The sequence below is a fragment of the Polypterus senegalus genome, chromosome 14, assembly GCF_016835505.1.
Source record: "Polypterus senegalus isolate Bchr_013 chromosome 14, ASM1683550v1, whole genome shotgun sequence".
Classification (NCBI taxonomy): domain Eukaryota; kingdom Metazoa; phylum Chordata; class Cladistia; order Polypteriformes; family Polypteridae; genus Polypterus; species Polypterus senegalus.
The window spans coordinates 95034729-95056511 of NC_053167.1; the positions used below are offsets into that span (position 1 = coordinate 95034729).

A 21783-nucleotide genomic window follows, 5' to 3' on the forward strand; every position below is an offset into this window, starting at 1 on the left:
TGTGGTCCAGCCATCACTACAAACCTCATGGGGTAATTTATAAAAAAATATTTTTGGATGGCATATTACTTAAAGCTCAAACTTCAAAGTCTTCTAGTGACCAGTAGGTCTAGGATAATAGCTGTTTTTCCAAGGCATTTATTTTTGCCAGGATCTATGTGTGCTGGTTCACTGTCCACCTTTCCTTCAGTCCTAGATAGCTATAACCTACTTTTTTTTTTTTTTTGAATGGTGATTTGCATTTTAATAAAATGGGTTTTATTTTACTAATGTTTGTAAATGAGCTTGAAAAAGGGTTTAATTAAATTGTGTTTACCATATTATAGAAAAGGCATAACAACCCTGGTGGGTGTGCAGAAAAGAGCAACCAAGTGCAGACCCTGACCCAAAGGGTATGTTACTCTGGCCCAACAACTGAACTTCTTTTTACTTTGAACAGAGATGACAATGTGAAAACCTAATCCCTGTCTTCACAATTTTCAAAAGTCTCATTAAAATCACACCATCAAGGAAACCTGTCGAAATGATAAAAATGGGATTTTAGATGGAATCCAGGTAAATACTTCTTCAAATACTGTATATGATTTTGTGAATCAGGAAAACACTAACGAGTCATGAAATTGAAGTAGTGATCCCAATGACTTAAACAAAAAATAAATGACGAAATGAAATATTGGAACAAGTTAGTTGTTTCCTAAGTAAGTGAGCTTGATGGATTAAATGATCTCCTCTCATTGCTGAAGTTGCACAGGTTCCAAAAAACTTCAACGCATTTTTAAACCTTTTTCCTGCATGTGTCGAGCTAATATGAAAAGAACTGGCAAATATCATACTTCAATTTGCATGATCAAAATGTTTTGTTATATCCACCCTTGCTTTATCATAAGTAAGAAATAATTGCCTTCATAATAGTAATAATACCGTAAAGATTTAAAAATGCACCTTCTTTAGCACTTACAGCTAATTTTTCTTTTTATTTCTTCCTTTACAGCTCCCAGTAAATTAGATATTTTCCCCTTCTGCTTTACATTTAACAATGAAGCCAGAAAGCCAGTGAATTGTCTTTTGAAGTACTTTCAAAAAACACTAATTTCCCCCCAGGATGAAGCAGCCCACTAATAAAGCAGGAATTGAGCAGCCTGCTCAGTAACGGCGTTGTTAAGAATCATTAGCGCCATCAGCCACCCCAGAGGCATTTTAAAGTTAAATCATCTGATTGCAAGAAGCATGATTAGGCTTTTTACATTCAATTTTAATTTAATTTAATTTATTTTTATATAGCAGGCTTGTATTTACATGGTCAGAGCACTGCACACATTTTAGTGTTGTAGATTTAAAATAAAACCCAACATTACATGCAATAAACACAGATCTTTAATAAAAAAATGACATTTTATAATAAATTGTGTTGCTTTGTAAATCTTTTGTGTAATAGACTAGCTGCCCATTTAATATATAATATGGTTCAATTTAGATTTGATTAGTCATAAAGTGAATTTCTGTTGCTGATGAATTACTCGTTTAGTTGATTCCAGCTCTTTGTGTCCTGATGAACACTTGACTACTCAGCTTTTCTCTTCATGTGAATGTCTTTATCTAGAGCTCATTTTCACACTTGCTAAGACATATACTTACCAAAATCCCTGTGTCTAAAAGATGTGCATTTTTTATTTGTTTATATTATTTAATTATTATATTTATAGCAGCTTTTTTAATCTTATTAACCATGTAAAACTTTTTGTGATGATGCATTGCTGTTAAGATCCTTTATAAAATAAAAATTAACCTGATTGATTGAAATCTTGGAGTTGCTTTTCGACATGTTTTATGATGCTGTTCACCTAGTTTCCTTTCTGTCTCCTTCTTCCTCTTCAAAATGTAATATTTCCTATAATTATTGCTGTTTGTGTCAGGTGTTCTTTTCTCAGGGCATAGCTGAAATGACAGATACATTTTAGTTGCATAACATTTTTAAACCCACTTAAATCAACCCTGGCTGCAGTGTCACAGGGCCTGCTTACACACATAACCAGGGATTCAGTTCCTCACACCTTTGGGATATGGGAGAAAAACAGGACTGCATGGAGAAAAACCCACACAAACAAAGGAAAACTGGTCTGAAACAACATTAGAAAAATTTTGATGAGAACAGGCCATTCAGCCCAACAAGCTGACCATATCTATCCACCTTACTCCTCCAAAACCACATGAAGTCGGGTTTTGAAATTCCCTAAAGTCCTACTGTCCACCACACTACTTAGTAACTTATTCCATGAGTTTATAATTCTCTGTATGAAGAAAAACATCCCAACATTTATGCAAAGTTTGCCCTGAAGAAGTTTCCAACTGTGCCCGCTACGTTGACGGTGAACTCATTTCAAAGTAACATTCTCCACTAATTCCTTTCGTAATGTTAAGCACTTCCATATTTTCACCTCTTTATCTCCATTTGCCAAACCTGGAAATGTTCAACTCCTTCAGTCTTTTCCTGCAGTCCCGGAATCAGCCTATTTGCTCTCTTCTAGACTTTTTCTAGTATTGCTATGTTTTTTTGTAGCCTGAACACTAAGATGGAATGCTCGACTCCAGATGAGGCCTCACAATTGTATTATATTAAACTTAACCTCTTTAAATGTGCCCATTGTGCTATATAACCTAATGTTATCTAAGCCTTCCTAATGGCTTCTAAAGACAATTCTGGACCCACTGTGACTCCTTGGGATACTTTAAGGGGTACTTTAGACCAGTGTTTCTCAACCACTCAGTCACCACCTATTTTTGGCTCATGGGTTGTGAGTATTATTTATACTGGCAGTGGGTTGCTTTGTTTCATTCACCCCAGTGGGTCGTGAAGACACATGTGTGAAAAAGTGGGCTGCAACATCGCAAAAGTTGAGAAACACTACTTTATTTTATCTTCGAAAATGGCCAGCAATACATGGTAATACAAATTAATTAAATTGTCTTCCTGGTTTTTGGGTTATCTGAGTGTATCTAACTTTTATAACAAAGTACATTTGAAATGAAATAAAACAATATGGCTGTGGCAAGTAAGGGATATAAATCATTCTAATAAGTTGCAGTCACGTTTATTTTTATTTTATTATTTTACATAACATAATGAGTATGATTCCAGTTTATATAAAACAGATGGATTTTTCATTTTACTTGAAAGAGCACCATGTGCATTCAAGGTGGCTTTATATTATCTGCAGCTCTACCTCCAAATCCCCTAAAGCACAAGGTAGAGTGTAATTTGAACGCTGAAACAAAGTGTCATGTGTTTGAGCAACTAGAGCCACAGGCAAACTATTGTCTGCTCCCATGACTCACAGTGTGATAAAAAAGGACCCCCTGCTCTCTGTCCCACCTCTGCCTGGCAATTCACAGAAGCATGACCAAACGTGTCTGTGAAACTGATAATACTAAAAGTTTGTTTGACTTTTTGTTCAAAGACGGTGCTCATCAGAGTTTATCAAACAAGACACAGATACCTCAAGGAAGTGCGGCTTAAAGCCCCAGTGACAGCCTGAAGGAAAGATGAGTCTTGCTGCCGACACAGTATTTTATTTAACAAGCTGATGTTTTCAAAGAATTCAGGACCCAAGTCTCTGTGAGCGAGAACACGTTTCCAACCATTGCTAATGGAATGTACTGTGTTTATTGTAACCTAATTTCCCACACCACAGAAAGGGAAGTAGTTTTAAAGAGGTTTAAGTGAACTGCTCAGTTTTCCCATATGGTTCTACCTGGCAGTCATTCTAAAAGTGGTGGTATCTGGTTCTCTGTACTTTGCAGACCTTGTAAAAGTCGTTCAGGGCAATTAAGAAGTATCTGCCATAGGCTGGCATCTTGGAAGGCATAACCTACCTTGTGCTAACAATCTCTGGGCGCTGTAGATATTAGTTACAATAACAAATGGACAATGTATTCAACTCAGTTTATTTTATTACATTAAAAAGGCAACTTTAGAATCTAATCATCTTTAGTGACATAATCTTTACTTTTAATCAATCCATCTATTTTCTGAAATGGTTTGCCTAGCACAAAATTATAGAAAGCTGTTGAATTTGCTGTGATCGCAGCAACTGGCCTTAAACTGAATGACATCAGGCTCGATCCCACCTCCACATTTTCACCAACACGTTTCAAGTTCTCCCATCAACTTAACACCATGCCTATGAGTGTGAGTTGAAACTAGGGTCTGAAGAAGAAACCCACTTAAAAAAAGGTTGTATCAGCAATTTTGTCATCTGCATCATCACGCTGACCGAAGTTGAAAAGGCATTTAGACATATTATCTCCTTCAATCTGCTTAGCTTCTTGCATGTTTTATATATTGTATATGTTTTATTTTTGAAAACCAGATCATTACAATGGCATGCTGCTCAATCAAACATCCACCTTAATAAAAGTGTCTGTGTATCTGTGTGTCCATCTTGTTGCTTTGTCACTATCATTCCAAATGATGGAAACTTTATACTGTATTAAGAAAATGAATTGAATTTGTCATTCCAACAGATGGCACATCACAAACCTAAACACTGCTTTTATGAACCCCACACCAAATAGCATATAACAGAGAAGTATGCATTGCATGGTGTCCTATAAACGATAAAACTGAGGTATATGTTGATCACTTAGATGGGTTAAACAGCTATTATAATCTTCTTCTTCTTTCAGCTGCTCCCATTAGGGGTTGTCACAGCAGTTCATCTTCTTCCATATCTTCCTGTCTTCTGCATCTTGTTCTGTTACACCCATCACCTGCATGTCCTCTCTCACCACATCCATAAACCTTCACTTAGGTCGTCCTCTTTTTCTGTTACCTGGCAGCTCTATCCTTAGCATCCTTCTCCCAATATACCCAGCATTTCTCCTCTGCACATGTCCAAACCAACACAATCTCGCCTCTCTGACTTTGTCTCCCAACCGTCCAACTTGAGCTGACCCTCTAATGTACTCATATCTAATCCTGTCCATCCTTGTCACACCCAATGCAAATCTTAGCATCTTTAACTCTGCCACCTGCAGCTCTGTCTCTTGTTTTCTGGTCAGTACCACAGTCTTCAACCCATATAATATAGCTGGTCTCACTACCGTCCTGTAGACCTTCCCTTTCATTCTTGCTGATACCCGTCTGTCACAAATTATTCCTGACACTCTACTCCACCCATTCCACCCTGCCTGTACTCTCTTTTTCACCTCTCTTCCAGATTCCCCATTACTCTGTACTGTTGATCCCAAGTATTAAAACTCATTCACCTTCACCAGCTCTACTCCCTGCATCCTCACCATTCCACTGACCTCCCTCTCCTTTACACACATGTATTCTGTCTTGTTCCTACTGACCTTCATTCCTCTCCTCTCTAGAGCATATCTCCACCTCTCCAGGGTCTCCTCAACCTGCTCCCTACTATCGCTACAGATCACAATGTCATCAGTAAACATTATAGTCCATGGGGACTCCTGTCTAACCTCGTCTGTCAACCTGTCCATCACCATTGCAAATAAGAAAGGGCTCAGAGCTGATCCCTGATGTAATCCCACTTCCACGTTGAATGCATCCGTCACTTCTACTGCAGACCTCACCACTGTCACACTTCCCACGTACATATCCTGTACAACTCTTACGTACTTCTCTACCACTCCCGACTTCCTCATACAATACCACAGCTCCTCTCGAGGCACCCTGTCATATGCTTTCTCCAGGTCCACAAAGACGCAATGCAACTCCTTCTGGCCTTCTCTAAACTTCTCCATCAACATCCTTAGAGCAAACATTGCATCTGTGGTGCTCTTTCTTGGCATGAAACCATACTGCTGCTCACTAATCATCACCTCACTTCTTAACCTAGCTTCCACTACTCTTTCCCATAACTTCATGCTGTGGCTCATCAATTTTATTCCCCTGTAGTTACTGCATTAATATTAACATAAAAGATACAACCATTTACTTCAAAATAAATACAGAAAAAACAAAGGAAAAACAGGAGTGCAATGGGAAAAAACACAAAATGATTCAAACCACATCAATGAGAAAGAGGAAAAGAAAAGAGACACAAGCAAAAAAAAATCTAACATTTTAAAAATGATAGACAACTAATAGCAGTGCCAGCATGCTTATTCTAAAATAATGTTAATGAATTCTAGCCATGTTTTTAAAAAGATGCTAGTGGCATAGTTAAGGATATTGCAATCAATTTATCCCAATGCACTTTAATGCCATACGGGAGTAGACCATATAATGTCCTTGATGGATTAGAAGCAATTGTAACATGGAGACGTCTATATAGATTTTTACCCATAATTATATTAATTTTGTGCATTCCTAAAAATTATGGCCTAGTGATGCTTGAACAAGTTGTCATCATTTGCAGGTTGGGTCTTGCCCTGGGTACCTTTTGGACAATTTTAAATGAGATAAGTGTAAGTGTTAAAAGAACTTTAGTTGAATAATGTAATGCCTGGTGCATACAGAGCTAGAATGTATTGTAGATGTAGTTGTGTTTCACATACCTTGTTGCATTAACCAAAGTTTATCATGACAATTGTGTAATTGTTTACTTGCAACATTTCTGCAACTGGAACACTGGCAAGATAAATGACTTGATCAGGTCCCCATGGTGAATGACTTGTCTGGGTTGAGCCCATTATGCTCTTAAGCCATGGCCACTAAGTCAAGTAAAAAAAAAGCATATACCAAATGTGCTATGATTAACTTTACTGTGGACTTCTCACCGACTCTGACAATTGGCTTTTTTAATGACAAGAAGACTCAGGAGCTGCACAGGTTACACAAATGTCTTCATGCTGGACACATAATTCAGCTGCTTACTGTTCTGTGCACAGTTTGAGCCCCATGTGAAACTGTGTGCACGCACGGTTAACTCAGCATTAAGTGTCACCAGACACCTAGCAAGAGATGGAGTTACATTGACAGCAGAGGAACTAGAAAACAAAAATAAAAGTAAAATGCAAAAAAAAAAAAAACAGATATCCTATTGCTCAAGTATGAGTATCAGTCAAAACAAATTCATATAAACATATTTACTGTACATTGGCTGTAGTATCACCACAGAATATAGAATTAGTCTTATTCAACATTGAGTGTAGTTGAAACTACACAAACTTGCAGATGTGCTTTAAACCATGTCAACGGTGGCCATTATTTTACAATGGATGGGGTTTTAGTGCCATCCAGGACTGAGCACATTCCTTGGAGTAAATAATCTGTATGAACATGTTTTATTTTCAACTTTTGGTTGTCTTTTAAACTCAGCTCACCCTATGGAATACCTCATTAAAACTACTAGTGAAATTTGTGAAACTTTTGCTTTATTTTTTAAACGCAAAATAAATGATATTAGAAATAACATAGTACAAGCCCCCAGAGTTAATCTAATTGAATTTCAGCATACCATTTTAAGTGTGTTAAATTCTTTTAATGGGATAAATCTACCCGGTCTATGTAAAATAATTTCTCAGTTGAAACCCTTCACCAGCGTCCTTGATCCAGTACCAACAGGCTTTTTTAAAGTAGACTCTGATGTCCTATGTGATAATGTACTTGACATAGTGAACTCGTCATTAGATACATGGGTCTTCCCTGACTGTCTAAAGACTGCAGTTGTTAAACCCCTACTCAAGAAAAGTAATCTCGACTCCTCTGTCTTTGACAATTGTAGACCAATTTCTAACCCGCCTTTCTTAAGTATTTTCTAGAAAAGGCAGTTATTAAGCAGCTCAATGATTACTTGAAGAAACATTCTATTCTTGAAAACTATCGGTCAGGTTTTAGAACAAACTGTAATGCAGAAACTGCACTTTTGATATTGTATATAGTGTACCACAAGAATCTATTTGGGTCCGCTGCTTTTTTCCTATCTATATGCTTCGATTATGTCAGATCATCGCAAGCACAAGGTGACCTACCACAGCTATGCAGACGACACACAGTTTTATTTATCGCTAGTGCCTGATGACCCTGATACTCTTGACTCTCTGATCCAATGTCTTAGCAGTATTTCCGATTAGATAAGTAATAACTAAATAAGGAGAAAAAGGAAATCTTAGTGATTGGCAAACATGGATATAGTGAGGATATTGGAAATAAATTTGATCCCTTAGGTTTAAAAATTAAATTAAAAAAGAATAGTAAAGAATTTAGGGGTAATCACTGGACTCTGATCTAAACTTGAAATCATATAATAACCAGATTATTAGGACTGCTTTCATTCACTTAGGGAGCACAGCAAAAGTTAGACTTTTAATAAGTGTATAAGATGCTGAAAAATGTGTTCATGTTTTTGTTTTTAGTCAACTAGATTACTGTAATTGGAAAGGTGCTATATAAATAAAATGTATTATTATTATTATTATTATTAATGCTCTTCTAACAGGATAACCCAAAAAAGACATCCAGATAAGGTTGCAATTAGTGCAGCATGCTGCAGCCATAATCGTAACTAGAAAAAGAGCACATCTCACCAGTTTAGGTGTCATTACATTGTTTGCCTGTGTCGTTCAGAATTGACTTTAAAATACTACTAATAGTTTATAAAGCTTTAAATAATCTTGCTTTGTTCTATATTTTGGAATGCCTGTCTCCCTACACTTCAAGTCGTAACCACAGATCCTCAAATGGTGGTCTGCTTATTATTCCTAAAACTAAGCTTAAAAGAGGTGGTAAGGTGGCCTTGTGCTGTTATGCACATAAAATCTGGAATACTTTATCTATAAATATTCACCAAGCTAACTCTGTGGAACATTTTAAAAAACTGCTAAAAACTCATTATTTTAATATGGCTTTTAGAATTATCATATCCTTCACAGATCTACAATCTGTACTAATATCCACTATTCTCTGTTGTTTTCTCCAGTTCTTCTGTGGTGGCGATCTGTGCTACCGTCTACCACCACCTGATCAAGGCACCATACAGCTAGCTGCGATGATGGAATGAAGGTGGGCACGTCAGCTATCCACAAGACCAACTCCATTAAATCCTATCATGGGAAGCATGAAATCTATGAGGTTTGATTTAGGAATAATTATGTTAGGCAGAATGACCATTGGTGACTGAGCAGACTATTGGCCTTGGAACCCCAGCAGATTTTATTTTTTTCTCCAGCCTAACTGGAGGTTTTTTTTTTGTTGTTGTTTTTTCTGTCCTCCCGGCCATCTGACCTTACCTTGTTGTGTTGTTAGTTATTATTTAATATCATTGCTTATTTTTAATTGTTTTATTTTCTTGTAATTTTTTGTCATCTTGTAAAGCACTTTGGGCTACATTTTTCTATGAAAATGTGCTATATACAGTAGATTAATGTTGTTGTTGCATGTGGCTGACATGGGTGCCTGCAATAGAAGGGCATGGGCCTGGAGGTAGGAAAAAACAGAAATGTCCTGTGGTTTTATTTTTTACATTTAAACCGTTGCTAAAATCTATCTGCAAAGTTTACTCCCTTTTACTAAGAGACAGACTGTGCTTCTTCATGTACTGTAAAATATGACAAACACTTCTGGTAACTATATAAGCTCTACAAATAAAAGCAGATTTCTATTGCTGATATCTTATGCTTCTCCACATGTACCCACTAGAATGAATTGGGCATGATTCACGCATGTTTATTCCACAATGCTCACTTGATGATAACAACAGAATAAAGTTCCAGCACATGAAAATGTGAAAAATTAACCTGGTTGACCACTGCTATAATCAGTTGTTTCAAATCAGATGTGATTTTAGTTCCATTCAGGATTTGGTGTAATCTCAGTTTATGGTGATCAGAAGTAGATGAGGTTTCAGCTAATGAAAATGAGAGTTGTATAACTGTTAGCCACAGTTAGGTTATTTGTTTCATGTTATTAGAAGCATTATTTTCAAGCTAAAGTTTTCTAATTTTATGGTAATGAAAGCAGGTGCAGTTTCAGCAAATAAAAATACTAACCTCAATCACTGCTTCAGATTAGTTGCTGTTTTAGTCTCAACCATGATTTGATATAGTTTCATTTGAAGATGTTAAAAAGCAGACGTTTTATTAAAGTCAAATTGGTCATAAAATAGCTGACCAGTGTTTTCTTTAGATTAGGTGGATTTTTAGACTAATCTCACATTTGGGTGAATATTTGCTTAATAATGAGGGTGAAATCCAGTTTCTATGAGCAGATATATTAACTACACTGAGTGGTTATTTTTAACAGAGGTCTTGTCCATTCTGGGTGCATTCTCAGTTTATGATGATCATAAGTAAATTAGGTTTTAGCTAATGGAAATGTGAACCCAGCCAGGTTTGGGTACTTTTGTAGCCATATAGTTTCAGAGCTAGTGCATTAGTCAGTCATTTCCAAAATTGTGTCGTATCAGTTGATGACCACCGATGAATGACATTTCTGCCAATAAAGATGTAACACTGCCTGCTATATCTTACCACTCTATTTTCCCAGGTTAAACTAAACTCTGTTTCAGTCATACCCATGTCCGGACATAATGTAAATCACACCTCTCATGACTGGCGATATTTTTCCTCCGAGTCCTAGCAGTAAATACAGCTCGTAACTCACAAAGATGTACAGTATAGCTATATAAGTGATGTGAATGACTTTGGATGGAGAAAAAAAAGATGCCCAGGGCCTAAGCGTGTAACTGTTCTGTGAATCAGGACAATCGTTTATCTTCCTCTTGCTAGGCGGCTCACGTTTACATTGTCCAGTTCTGAAAGATACTTTGTCAAAACCTCAGCTGAAACAGACAGTTGGAAGTGGAGCGAGCGACTTCGCGCATGCAGTTAGGAATCTGAGCCAATCATGTGACGAGGGGGTGGGGTTTAGTTGGCGCGCAGCCAGTAGCACAAAACGCTGGGACTGTATGGAGGAGGAAAAAGATCAGTAACATGACTAACGGAACAGCCCCGATGTATTCATATTTCCACCTATGAGAATGCGGGCTATGGTAATTGTGAACATGCTAAAGCGCATTGTTTGAAGAAAAGAAAAAGGGGGAAAGCAGCGGCTCGAGCAGCAGTCATTTGCATCACAGTTACAGGGAGAGGGGAAAGTGAGAATGGCCTGGATGGGGAAGGTAAATCACATCTCTGAAATGCTTTCATTCATGGGGCGGTGGGGTGGGGGGGTTAGTGCTAGGAGAGTCCTGTGGATGGTATCCTGCCATTTATGGTTGTAACTCACGAGAAATGACCACGGAGGCAACCGAGTTAGCCACGCGCGCACGAAAGCCTTGAACGTGCAAACGCGCAGCCTGTCGCTCCGTGGGAAACGCGCAGCGTCACGGGATCCCCTGTGGAAAGAACACTCCCCTATTATTAGCACTACCAAACATCTCAGTTATGCTGACGAAATGGGATTAAGTATACGAAATGGACGTGGATAACTTGTGTGTGTGTGCCATTATAGCCAGGCTTCGCCATGAGAAAAACACAAATAAACGTGCAGCATGACGCGACGTGGATTTCCCTCCCCCGCCGCTTGCATTCTGTTTCCCTCTGCGATTCAGACAACTAGAGCAATGAAATGACGGCAGGCGCGATACAACCCGAGAGATGGCGGAGACAAATGTCTCTTAGTTTGTTAAATGCCGCACTGCTTGAGGGCTTTGTGTGAAACATGGAGCGCTTCGGTATCCTGCACAACTCGGATCTCCGCGACGCGAGTTTGGTGCCTCGGGCACGCGCACAAGCACGCGCTCGTATTCACTCGATTGCATTTTCTCTGTTGGGGGAGATCGCGTGCTGCGCTCTTAAGTGGAATATATCATCTGGTAATCTGCCGAGACGTGCCACACTCACTATCTCCATCCCTACTTGATACTTTAATGTGAAATCGAGAGAACATTCTCTTCTTGGTCGATTTTGGTCAGGGATCATTTTGTCTTTTTCTCACATTTGGAAAAATTAGTATCCGAGTTTACTTTTCGCACATGGGAAGTATTTGGAAAAAAGATCAGTCTTTTTCTTGCACGTCCTGATTCGGAGCGGTTTAAACCACTTAATGATTCCACTCATTAGTTGATGTAGTGCCTTTCCTAGTGAGCAGCACAAAGCAAAGAAGATTTACGCAATACAAAATAACTCAAGCATCGCGTTTAATATAAGTGTATCTCGCATTTTAAACACTGTAATTTTGCATTGGTTACTGAATTTTCAAAGAAGTTCTTGCAAAAAATAGTTACAATATATCTGCAACTTTTTCTAAAGTTAATTTTATGTTAAAGATCAAACTAAATTATAGATTAAAAGTCAAGATTCAGAATTCGCAGGTAGTGTTATCAGTAAGTGACCACTACTAATTTAGTTAGAGAATTTATAAAATAGACACAGTTTTTCCAGTGTTCACAGAAAAACTTTCAAAGCAATTTGTAGAAAATTGCTTTATTATTGTTATGCATGTATTTGTTTATTTAGTAGCCTGACTAATTCAAATCAAATTATGACACTCAGACATGTGAAGAGTAAAGAACATGGCCCCCATGTAAGTGCTAATCAACATCCATCCTTTTCCTGGACCAGGTAATTTAGTTTGGAGTTGTGGGGAGTCACAACCCCTCAGGGAAGCATTGAACACACATTTGAACCAACCCTGGACAGGGCACAAGACCACTTACACACACAGTCACAGTTTAGAGTTGCCATTACCCAACTGCATCGCTTTTAGGTGCATATTAGCTAGGTAGTGGGTATATCACTTACTCATTTGTGAAAAAAAAAAATTGATAAATAATAATAAAAAAGACAACGCAGCATGCTACACTGTGTGCCTAATGCTATTAAGATAAGTACTGACACCCTGTTAACGAGTTAGAAAATGAAGGGATAGATGGAACTAAAAATGTACAAAAATGTGAGATAGCATTAAAATTACACAACAAAAAAATTTGCATACACTAGTGAAACAGATGAACATACACTACTACACTAAAATGAAAATAAAACCCAAGTTAAAGATAAGGAGCTGTTGATACTTCTTATTGTTTCTAGTTACTTCTTTAAATTTGTCTAGTAGTGATAATGTATTTTGTGTGACTCTCAGCAGATGTCACTGCTCTTCTTTTTCTTTTTGCCATTATGATGGTTATCTCTAGGTTTTGCAATTACTTTGACCTAAACACTTGACAACAGGTCACATTGCTGTCTATTATGGCCACCAGGCTGCTGCTACCTAAAATGTTATATTCAGGATTACTTCTTGCTTGTCTATTTGAGGTATGTCAGCATCTTTTCATCTTATTCTTTTTCACACATTATTACTTAATCACCTTTTTCTATGTGCTTGATGCTCAGTAGATATCACTTGGTTTCTCGATCACCTTGCCACACAAACATGACCACAGGTCATGGCCACCAGGTTGCCACTACCTAAACCTTTTTGAATTTCCAGTACATAGTAGGTCATGGGCTTTTGATTAAAATGAAGATCCAGCCTCTAGCCCCAGTAGTTTCCAAGTAATCATGTGACAGATGGACAAACCTTAGTATTTTATGTATAGGTATTACATTCAAATACAAATATATACATAATTATATGCACAAATATTATATACACTATGCACAAGTTTGTGTAAATATACATCAATATTATACAGGGTGACACAGAAAAATGGGAACTTTTGAAATGCATAGTGGCAGCCATGTACAGCTGGCAGCACTGTGGAACAGGGACCTTAAGCTGTAAACAATCTCGCCATTTAGTAATTTAGTAATCAATTGCAAGGCAATCAATGGCAGTTGTGCGAGAATTGTTCGGTAACCTTGTCATCTGAAGATTCGGTGACATTCCCTGGCCCTCAAGATCACCGGATTTGTCTTTTTGTGATTTTTTCTTGTGGGGCTACCTTAAGAGGCGGGTCTACATGACACGCCCAAGGACACTGAATGAATGGAAACAAAGAATTCAAGATGAAATTCGCGGTATCCCAGCTGAGATGTTGCAGCGATCAATGGGGAACCTCAACAGCAGATTGGAAGAATGCATACGTACAGGAGGACGCCATCTACAGGACGTAATTTTCAGACATTGATAATTTGGATTACTGTCTCTTAAAAGGCAAGTTGTAATGGTTCAGTTGCTGTCAATAAAATTTTTTTGTTGGATTTCTTCTATTTTTATTGGGTTTTTCAAAAGTTCCCATTTTTCTGTGTCACCCTGTATAAATAAAAATTTAAATTAATAATATACATAATACATAAAAATACTTTGAACTTTGCTTTATGTTGTACAGCAAATATGGCCTCTCTTTGAATGCATATGATTGTAGGATGTTGTTGCACAGTTCAAGAATTGTTCAGCAGCCATTAATTTAGTTTGTCTATTAATGTTGGATCGGTACAAAAATTTTTACTTTGGTATCAATACCTACTTTTGGACCTCAGTACCGGTACCAAAAGAATTCCAAAGCAGCTAATTGATAACTCCAAATCCCCCTGGCTTACTCCAGCCTTCCTGCTGCTCCACACCATTGTGCCACACTATACACTGCTTCCCTCTTGATAGCTGTAAAGTCCCAATCACCTTGAAGCAATAAAGAGGGGTGTTCCCTAGTTAAGCCAAGATCTCGGATCTAAGCAATAATACAGGGTTGGGCTCCCCTGTGACATCCCAATCATGTTGAGGCAATAAGCGGGTAGCCCCCCATGAAGTCATGATCTCCATGTGAAAGAAGTAATGGCAGCGGTGGGCTCCACCATGAAGTTCTGATCGCTTCGAAAACATGTAGTTTTGTTCCGTGAAGTCCATGAAATGGACTTTTTTCTGCATTAAGGAGTGTTCGGAAGAGGGGGATTGAGAGTAACGCTGATGTTTTCTTCTGGTACCGAAAATCCTGAAGTTTTGGTGTAGTATTGTTGTAAAATTTGGGCTTTTTTGGTGTTGTCCTGTACCGGTGTACCATGCATCCCTAGTATTTACAAATAGCCTTTCTTTGATGATGAAGTATGTAAAACACTGTTGGTGTCTGAATGGATCAGAGAGTATACTCGTATCATAGACTGCAATTAAATATAAAGCTTTCATATTTTTTTGTAAGTTTTCACACGTTGTCCACACTAATTTAGTTGTGTTACTAGACATCACTAACCTTATTGAAGCTTTATGGTGGGATAGGTGGGGAATTTAAAATAAAGCATGCTATTCAAAATTGTACATTTTTGCCATTAGAATGGTCATAATTTCATTTAGTGTCTTGTTTCCTTTAAGAGTTTTTATATTTAGTCTTACTCTTTTTGGAAACTTTCATGCCTTTCTGGTTTTTGATCTCACCATGTTTGTTGGGCTACCTCTGCTCAATAGTTGCTGAATGAATATTACTTTGATTCCTGCCTTTAGCCCTCTGATTTCTGCTTTGGTGTTGAGTATGTCTTGTGCTGTCAGTATTGTTAGTCTCAACTCCGCTTTTTATCTTTGGGGTTTTGCAGCACCACAATGAGCAGAAGGCCATGCCTTGAAGGTACAAATGAGCAGCACTAACTTGGCAGAAGGTTCAAGTCAGCAATCAAGCAGAAAAAGTTACAACTAATTATGGCTTCATCACAACATGTCTCTGTAATACATATCTAACACTGAGGTAAAGGTATCTTTACAAGGGCAGCATGAAGTACAAACTACCAGCTGGAGGAGTTCCTCAGTTTTCCCTTCTGCTGTGCCCTATGCCATCTACCGTGGGCAAAGTGGGCAGCATCTTTGAGCCAGTTTAATTCAGCAAACTCTGTCAAAACGAATGTGGAGTAGAATAGCTAACTGGCCAGCGTGAAAGGCATATAAAAGACTGGTTTCCTGTCTATCTGAAGAGTTCTCTGCATCTTTACTTTCAGTAGTACACGAGGGTTTGCTTTTAGGATAATGAAACCAACATTCCCTCAGAACTTTTACTTAAAGTAACATTTTTAGAACAACCAGTCTAATAAGAAGTGCTGTTTGGAACTCCATCCCTTTAGTAATCTGTGTGCAACTTTTGTTATTAATGATTTCATATTGTGGTACAAAACTGCTTCTGACTGGAGTGATCAACTGTCTTCATCCTTCCTCAGTGTAGCTTTGAATTTTGTTCTTTTTAACGAAAAACTTGTGCAGTGTGTACTATGAATAATAATAGGAAACATTTTAAACTTGGATGCAATATTTTTTCCTGCAAGAGTGGACTAGCATGTTCTTTTTGAGTTGGAACTCTGCAGCTAGCTCAGTATTCATCACATTCTAATTGAAATTCTTGTCCACAAGGAATGTAACCCAGGTCATCCAAAAGGAAATTGAATAGATTGTTTCTTTGCCATCATCAGTTTTTAATTAAGAGATTTACTCAGCTCTGCAAGCATAAGAAAAAGAAAATGTTGTGAGGTTATTCATGATAAATAAATCCTCATTTTTAAAGCCTGTGCTTTAATTCTGAAAAGCTATTTTTCTCACATATGCAGGGCTTTTTCCTCTCTTTTGAAAGATACCTCTATTAATAGTGTCTGTTCGTTTCTTTTGGATCAAGGTGAAATAAGTAATCTTGTTGCTTGATACACAGTAGATAAAAATAATGACTTTTTTAGATTTAGGAACAACATTATGTACATGCCAGAGGTTATTTAAAGAGGAATGATGCTGGACAGATTCCTCACGTAATGCTAAGAAAAATGAGGCAACCCACCACAAATATACTTAAAAGAAAAGGGAGCCTCTGCTTAGTTCAGTATTAAATGCAGAATGAAAGAAAAGTTCTTAAATTAAGTCTGAAAGTACACAGTCATTCGCTTTGATTGTATGAGATATTTTGGTTAAAATTATTACAGGAACTCAAGTTTAAAGTTTTGTTTTCTCTTTGTAAGTACATTGTTACTGTTGTTTGTATGTAGGAAAGTTCTGTTCATAGAATCTTTCCTAGCTTGTGGAAAAATGATGCAGTGGAGTATTGTGATATTCTTTTGCCACAAAATATCATTGATCCAAAAAGGAAGATGATCAGGATTTTTTTTCAATTTTTGTGCCATGTGTATTCATGATAATCTGTAAGGCATGGTTAACGTTTGTGGTTCTAATAGATGTGTAACATTACCAGATTTATTGCTTTTATCATTCCTATACCAAATGCTCAGTCCATATTTATGTTGTGTGTTTGGGTTAAATTTGGTTTAAACAATGTTACAGTAAAAAAAGAGCTTAATATGAAAGTTGTTAAAATCAAGTACTCTGACAAGCTACAAGCTAGAACTGTGTCTTCGTCTCCAGCTGATAGGAATGGTTGATGACTGATTTACAGTATACACCATTTAGAATTCACAAATTAATGTAACCAAAAAGACAGAAGAAGCCAGAAACGTGTGAGTGTTTTGGTTGCTCCCATACTGACTGACTAAAGAGAGCTAAAGCAAAGCTAAGAGCAAAAGTGAAGGAGGCCAGCATCACAGGATGTCTTTTGACTTGCACATGCATGTATGTAGCCCTAAGAATTTTAAACACACATTTAATTAACTGTATATTCAAACAATATTTTAAACACAAAATATTTCAATGTCAATTACTGGTTGACATTCCTACTAAGAACATATCAGCTAAGAACTCACCCTCGTACAGGTCATTTCTTGTAATAATATTTGTGTGTTATGTACTGTAACTGAATATTCCTAGTCTTACTCAGAACTGTGCTTATTTTCTTGAAATCCCTTTCCACTATTTAAAAACAAAAAACTAGAGAAAGATACCCAATACGGAAGACATTGACCTTCAATGAAATGTTCTTGGAATCTATTATATAACAAAACACTATGGTCCGTGTGTCCAGTCCCTCAAAGCAATCTGATTGGTCAGTTTGGCTTTGGTGATGCCATGAAATAGAAAGTGCAAATGAGAGACACACAAGTAGGAGTAAAAGCACACACTGAGAGAGTCGCCTTCAAAGATGGAAAGTACAAAACTGTACAGGAGGTGAGAAAGGCACCTTGAAAATAATGACTGAGTCTGAGAAGCAGGCTTAGGGAGCATCGGCGAAAAGGGGTTCAGATACACCTGCATTCAGTGGAAAGCTTCTGAAAGTAAATGAAGAGCAAGAGATAGCAAATATTTTTAAATTATTATGCTACTTGTCTTTGACGGGTACAGTGTCTAGTATTAGACATACATATGAGCTCACGCTGAACCACAGCTAATAGATGGCACATGCATGCACTTTTACATTTTTCTGGTGCTTGCATGCATCTCAGTTCTCACTACGAAAGCTGTGTGTGTGTATGGAGCAGTCTGTTCTGTTTATGCTCTACCACAGTCATGGGAGTATGTGTGAATTCTACGGAAAATGTAGAAACTTTTACAAGTTTGACTTGCACTTGGTGAGATGGCGCATGCATGCACTTTTAAATTTTTTCAGTGCTTGCATGCACCTCACTTCTCATTCAACCCAAGCAGACAAATCCTGCTTTGTGGCATATGCACGTTGTATGTTCACACAACAAGCTACCATTTGTGCCACAGCTGCACTCGACTACATGTCTGTCTTGGACAAGATACGACCTGTCCCTGCTGATGCTTGTGCAAGTTCACCATTACTGTAAAATGGTGTGAGAACTAGCCCGAACACCATTAGCCAAACACTGATATTATTATAAAACACATGGGTTTATTAACAGCAATGTCCATCACACAGTCCTGCACAGCACACAGTGCTCCCGCACCAATCACCCCAAATCACGGGCCTTCAAACGTCCGTGGGTCAACTGTCTTCCCTCTGTCGCTGGAGCTTTTTCCACCTCCAGCTCCCGACTCTTGCTCCCCGACTGTAGGAAGGAGGCCCCCTTTATAGTCATCCAGACGTGCTCCAGGTGGTCACTGATGTTCCTGGTGTGGTGGAAGTGCCACATGAGCACCCAGAAGCACTCTGGGCATTGCTGGACGGTCCTTCCTCCACCTTCCCAGGTGTGGCGGAAGTGTAGATCTCCCAGGATTTATGAGGCTTGGGGTGCCCCCTGGTGGTAGCCATGGGCCCCCATGCGTTTGAGCCTCCCTGCTACTTCCCCGTGGTCCCCTTGCTGTCCAGGGTGGTTGCCCCCTCGCGGCCCGGGGGACATATAGATCTCCTTCCAGCCCTTCCAGGCGTCCCGGCTGGGTCTGGCCCCCAGCTTCCTGCCACACTGGCTGGGGTGTCTTTGGGTTGTTTTTTCTCACAAAGACCCCATGCAGCTAGTTTTACATAATTCCATTACCATCATGTCACCCTTTTATTATTTATCAGGATATAATCTGCCATTTTTAGAACTTAACTCAAAAATATGCAATGTTTGTTTGATTGATTGGTCATAATAAAATTCAAAATCAGTGGGGATGGATTGACCCAAGGGTTTTGTTGATTTGGTGGAAATAGTCGACACTTCAGGCCATAGGGATATGGTTTCAACTTTAATTTCAGTCAAATAAAAAGAGAGTGGATCACAGTATATTTAATCACATTTTTAAAATATTGCAAGACATGAAACAATTGCAGTATGGTTTTATTATGTGACTCATGTATCAGGAAATATATCATGGATTCTTTTACAATTGCCACACCTATAATAATAATAATAATAATTCTTTGCATTCATATTGCGCTTTTCTTACTACTCAAAGCACTCAGCAATTGCAGGTTAAGGGTCTTGCTCAAGGGCCCACCAGAGCAGAGTCCCTTTTGGCATTTATGGAATTCGAACCGGCAGCCTTCCAATTGCCAGTGAAGAACAGAGCCACCGCTCCGCCTATCAGGTTGGCATATTTCTCTTGGCCATGAAATGATGAATAACAATAATGACAAATAGCTATTCTTGGTATATTGCCTTCTGTATATTTTAGACTGATTCATATACAAAACCACCTTCTTTCATTAATTCAGTTTAGCTGTGGTGTGCTTTACTGTGCCATCATTTTGAGTAAATGAACTAAAGAAAAATTACAGGAGGTTCATTTTACTCAGGTTATCTGTCTTTGTCATACAGGGAAATGGGCTGGAGTAATGTTTAAGAAGGCAATTGGTGCACTTCTTTGTCTTATTGTGACATGGCTTATATTGCTTTGCCTTGGGCTTATCACTACAAGTTTCTCTGACTGACTAATGAACTTAATCTGATATCAAATAAAACAGCAATAAGTAAGACATCATTTCACAGCTCTTTACTTGAATATGTCTTTTCACTGATTGTGAAAGCTTTACAAGGGAGACAAAGAATAAACTATAAACGGTACAGTATAGTTGTAGACAGTAGTCACTTAGAACCATAATAGTAAATATCTGAGTCAATACAATAGCAGGAATCAGTGTACAAATACAGCTGGCTACAAAACAAATCCATTGGAAGTGCTGTAATAAACTTTCAGGAGTTATATTTATGTTTGACATATGTTTTAGGCTTAGAGACAAATCGGCCTATCTGATGTACTCCTTACCTCAGGCTGGTCCTGGACTATATGAGTCTTCTTGTGAAGCCAGCTTGGACCTACTGCAGTTTGCCAGTTGGATTAGGATTAGAGTAGATGATGCAGCTATCTGTCAGGGCCACAAGGCTTTTGCCCATCTGGACAAAACTGGCAGCTCTGTAATGATTATCTTTTTTGCCTTCAATACCATCCAGTCATGCAAGTGGATTAGCCTATGGTGTTCAGGATAATAGACTTTCTGTTGGACTGTGTTCCTGAGTTGCATGTGTGCAACACTGAAGCACCACAAGGAATAGTACAGTACATGTTCTGTTCACCCTGTACACCTCAGATTATTAATATAATACCACATTGTGTCACTTGAAGAAATTCTTCAGTTATTCTGCACTAATGGGCTTTATTGGCAAGGAGATTGAGTCAGAGTATAAGAGCCAGTGGAAAAACTTTGTTTCTTGGTGCAGAAAGAATTGTCTGCAAATCAACATCAGATAAACCAAGGAACTGGTTATTCACTTTCACTGCAGCAAAGAGCTTTTACACCTGGTCATTATTCAGGGAGTGGATGTGGAGGTGGTGCACTACTATAGGTACTTAGGGACCCACATCAGTGACAAGCTGTACTGGTCTAGCAACACAGAAGAACTGATATAAGAAAGGGCGAAGCAGAATCTTTTTTCTTAGGAGACCATGTTCCTTTAATTTGGGTAGTGACATCCTTTACATATTCTATAACTTTGTGATAGATGTGTGCTGGGCTGGTAACATCACTTCAAGAGACACCCAACAAATCAACAAGCTAAATAGGAACGCAGGCTCAGTTATGGGATGCACTTGCGACTTGCAGAGAGGAGAGAATAAAGACAAAGCTGAAGGCGATTATGAACAGTGCTGCACATTCTCTCTATGATCCTATGATTGAGTACTTTTAGCCAACAAATTCATTCAACAAATTTGTATTATAAAATGCTTCCTGGGCTTCTATATATCTGCAGCAATATGCCTTTATAATGCCTTATTTTCACTATTGTCTTATATGGGTTGTAATTCTTGAGTACAGTATATTTGAGGAGGTTGCTTTTTTGTGTGGCATAATAGTTCTAGATTTCTTGAGCACCAGTTAAAGCCAAACTTTACCTTGGGTTACAAATAAAGTACTATTTAAGTTTCTAAATTAAGTGAGAAATGTTATGTCTGCATTGAATGTAAAGAAGGGCAGGGATGATATGAAGAGTGAATGTATGCTCTACAATTTCATGACTTTGGGATTTTTAAGGAAACAACAGTGCAAAGTTTGTCACTTAGTTTCATTAAATAGCTGACAGAGAACAACAAATTTAAAAATGAGAATGCAAAAGCAGGGTGAAATGGTGTTTTTATTTCAAAGTAATGAA

At 38.1% G+C, this 21783-nt stretch overlaps 1 protein-coding gene across 1 annotated transcript in view; it reads left to right on the forward strand.

Annotated features, from left to right (window-relative positions):
• The first annotated feature begins 10852 nt into the window (after positions 1-10852).
• st6galnac3 (ST6 (alpha-N-acetyl-neuraminyl-2,3-beta-galactosyl-1,3)-N-acetylgalactosaminide alpha-2,6-sialyltransferase 3) overlaps positions 10853-21783 on the forward strand; it is a 647630-nt gene continuing 636699 nt past the window's right edge. The window contains exon 1 of the mRNA XM_039735008.1: positions 10853-11081. Coding sequence (XP_039590942.1) covers positions 11064-11081 — 18 coding nt within the window. The 5' untranslated portion in view covers positions 10853-11063. The remainder of the gene's footprint in view (positions 11082-21783) is intronic.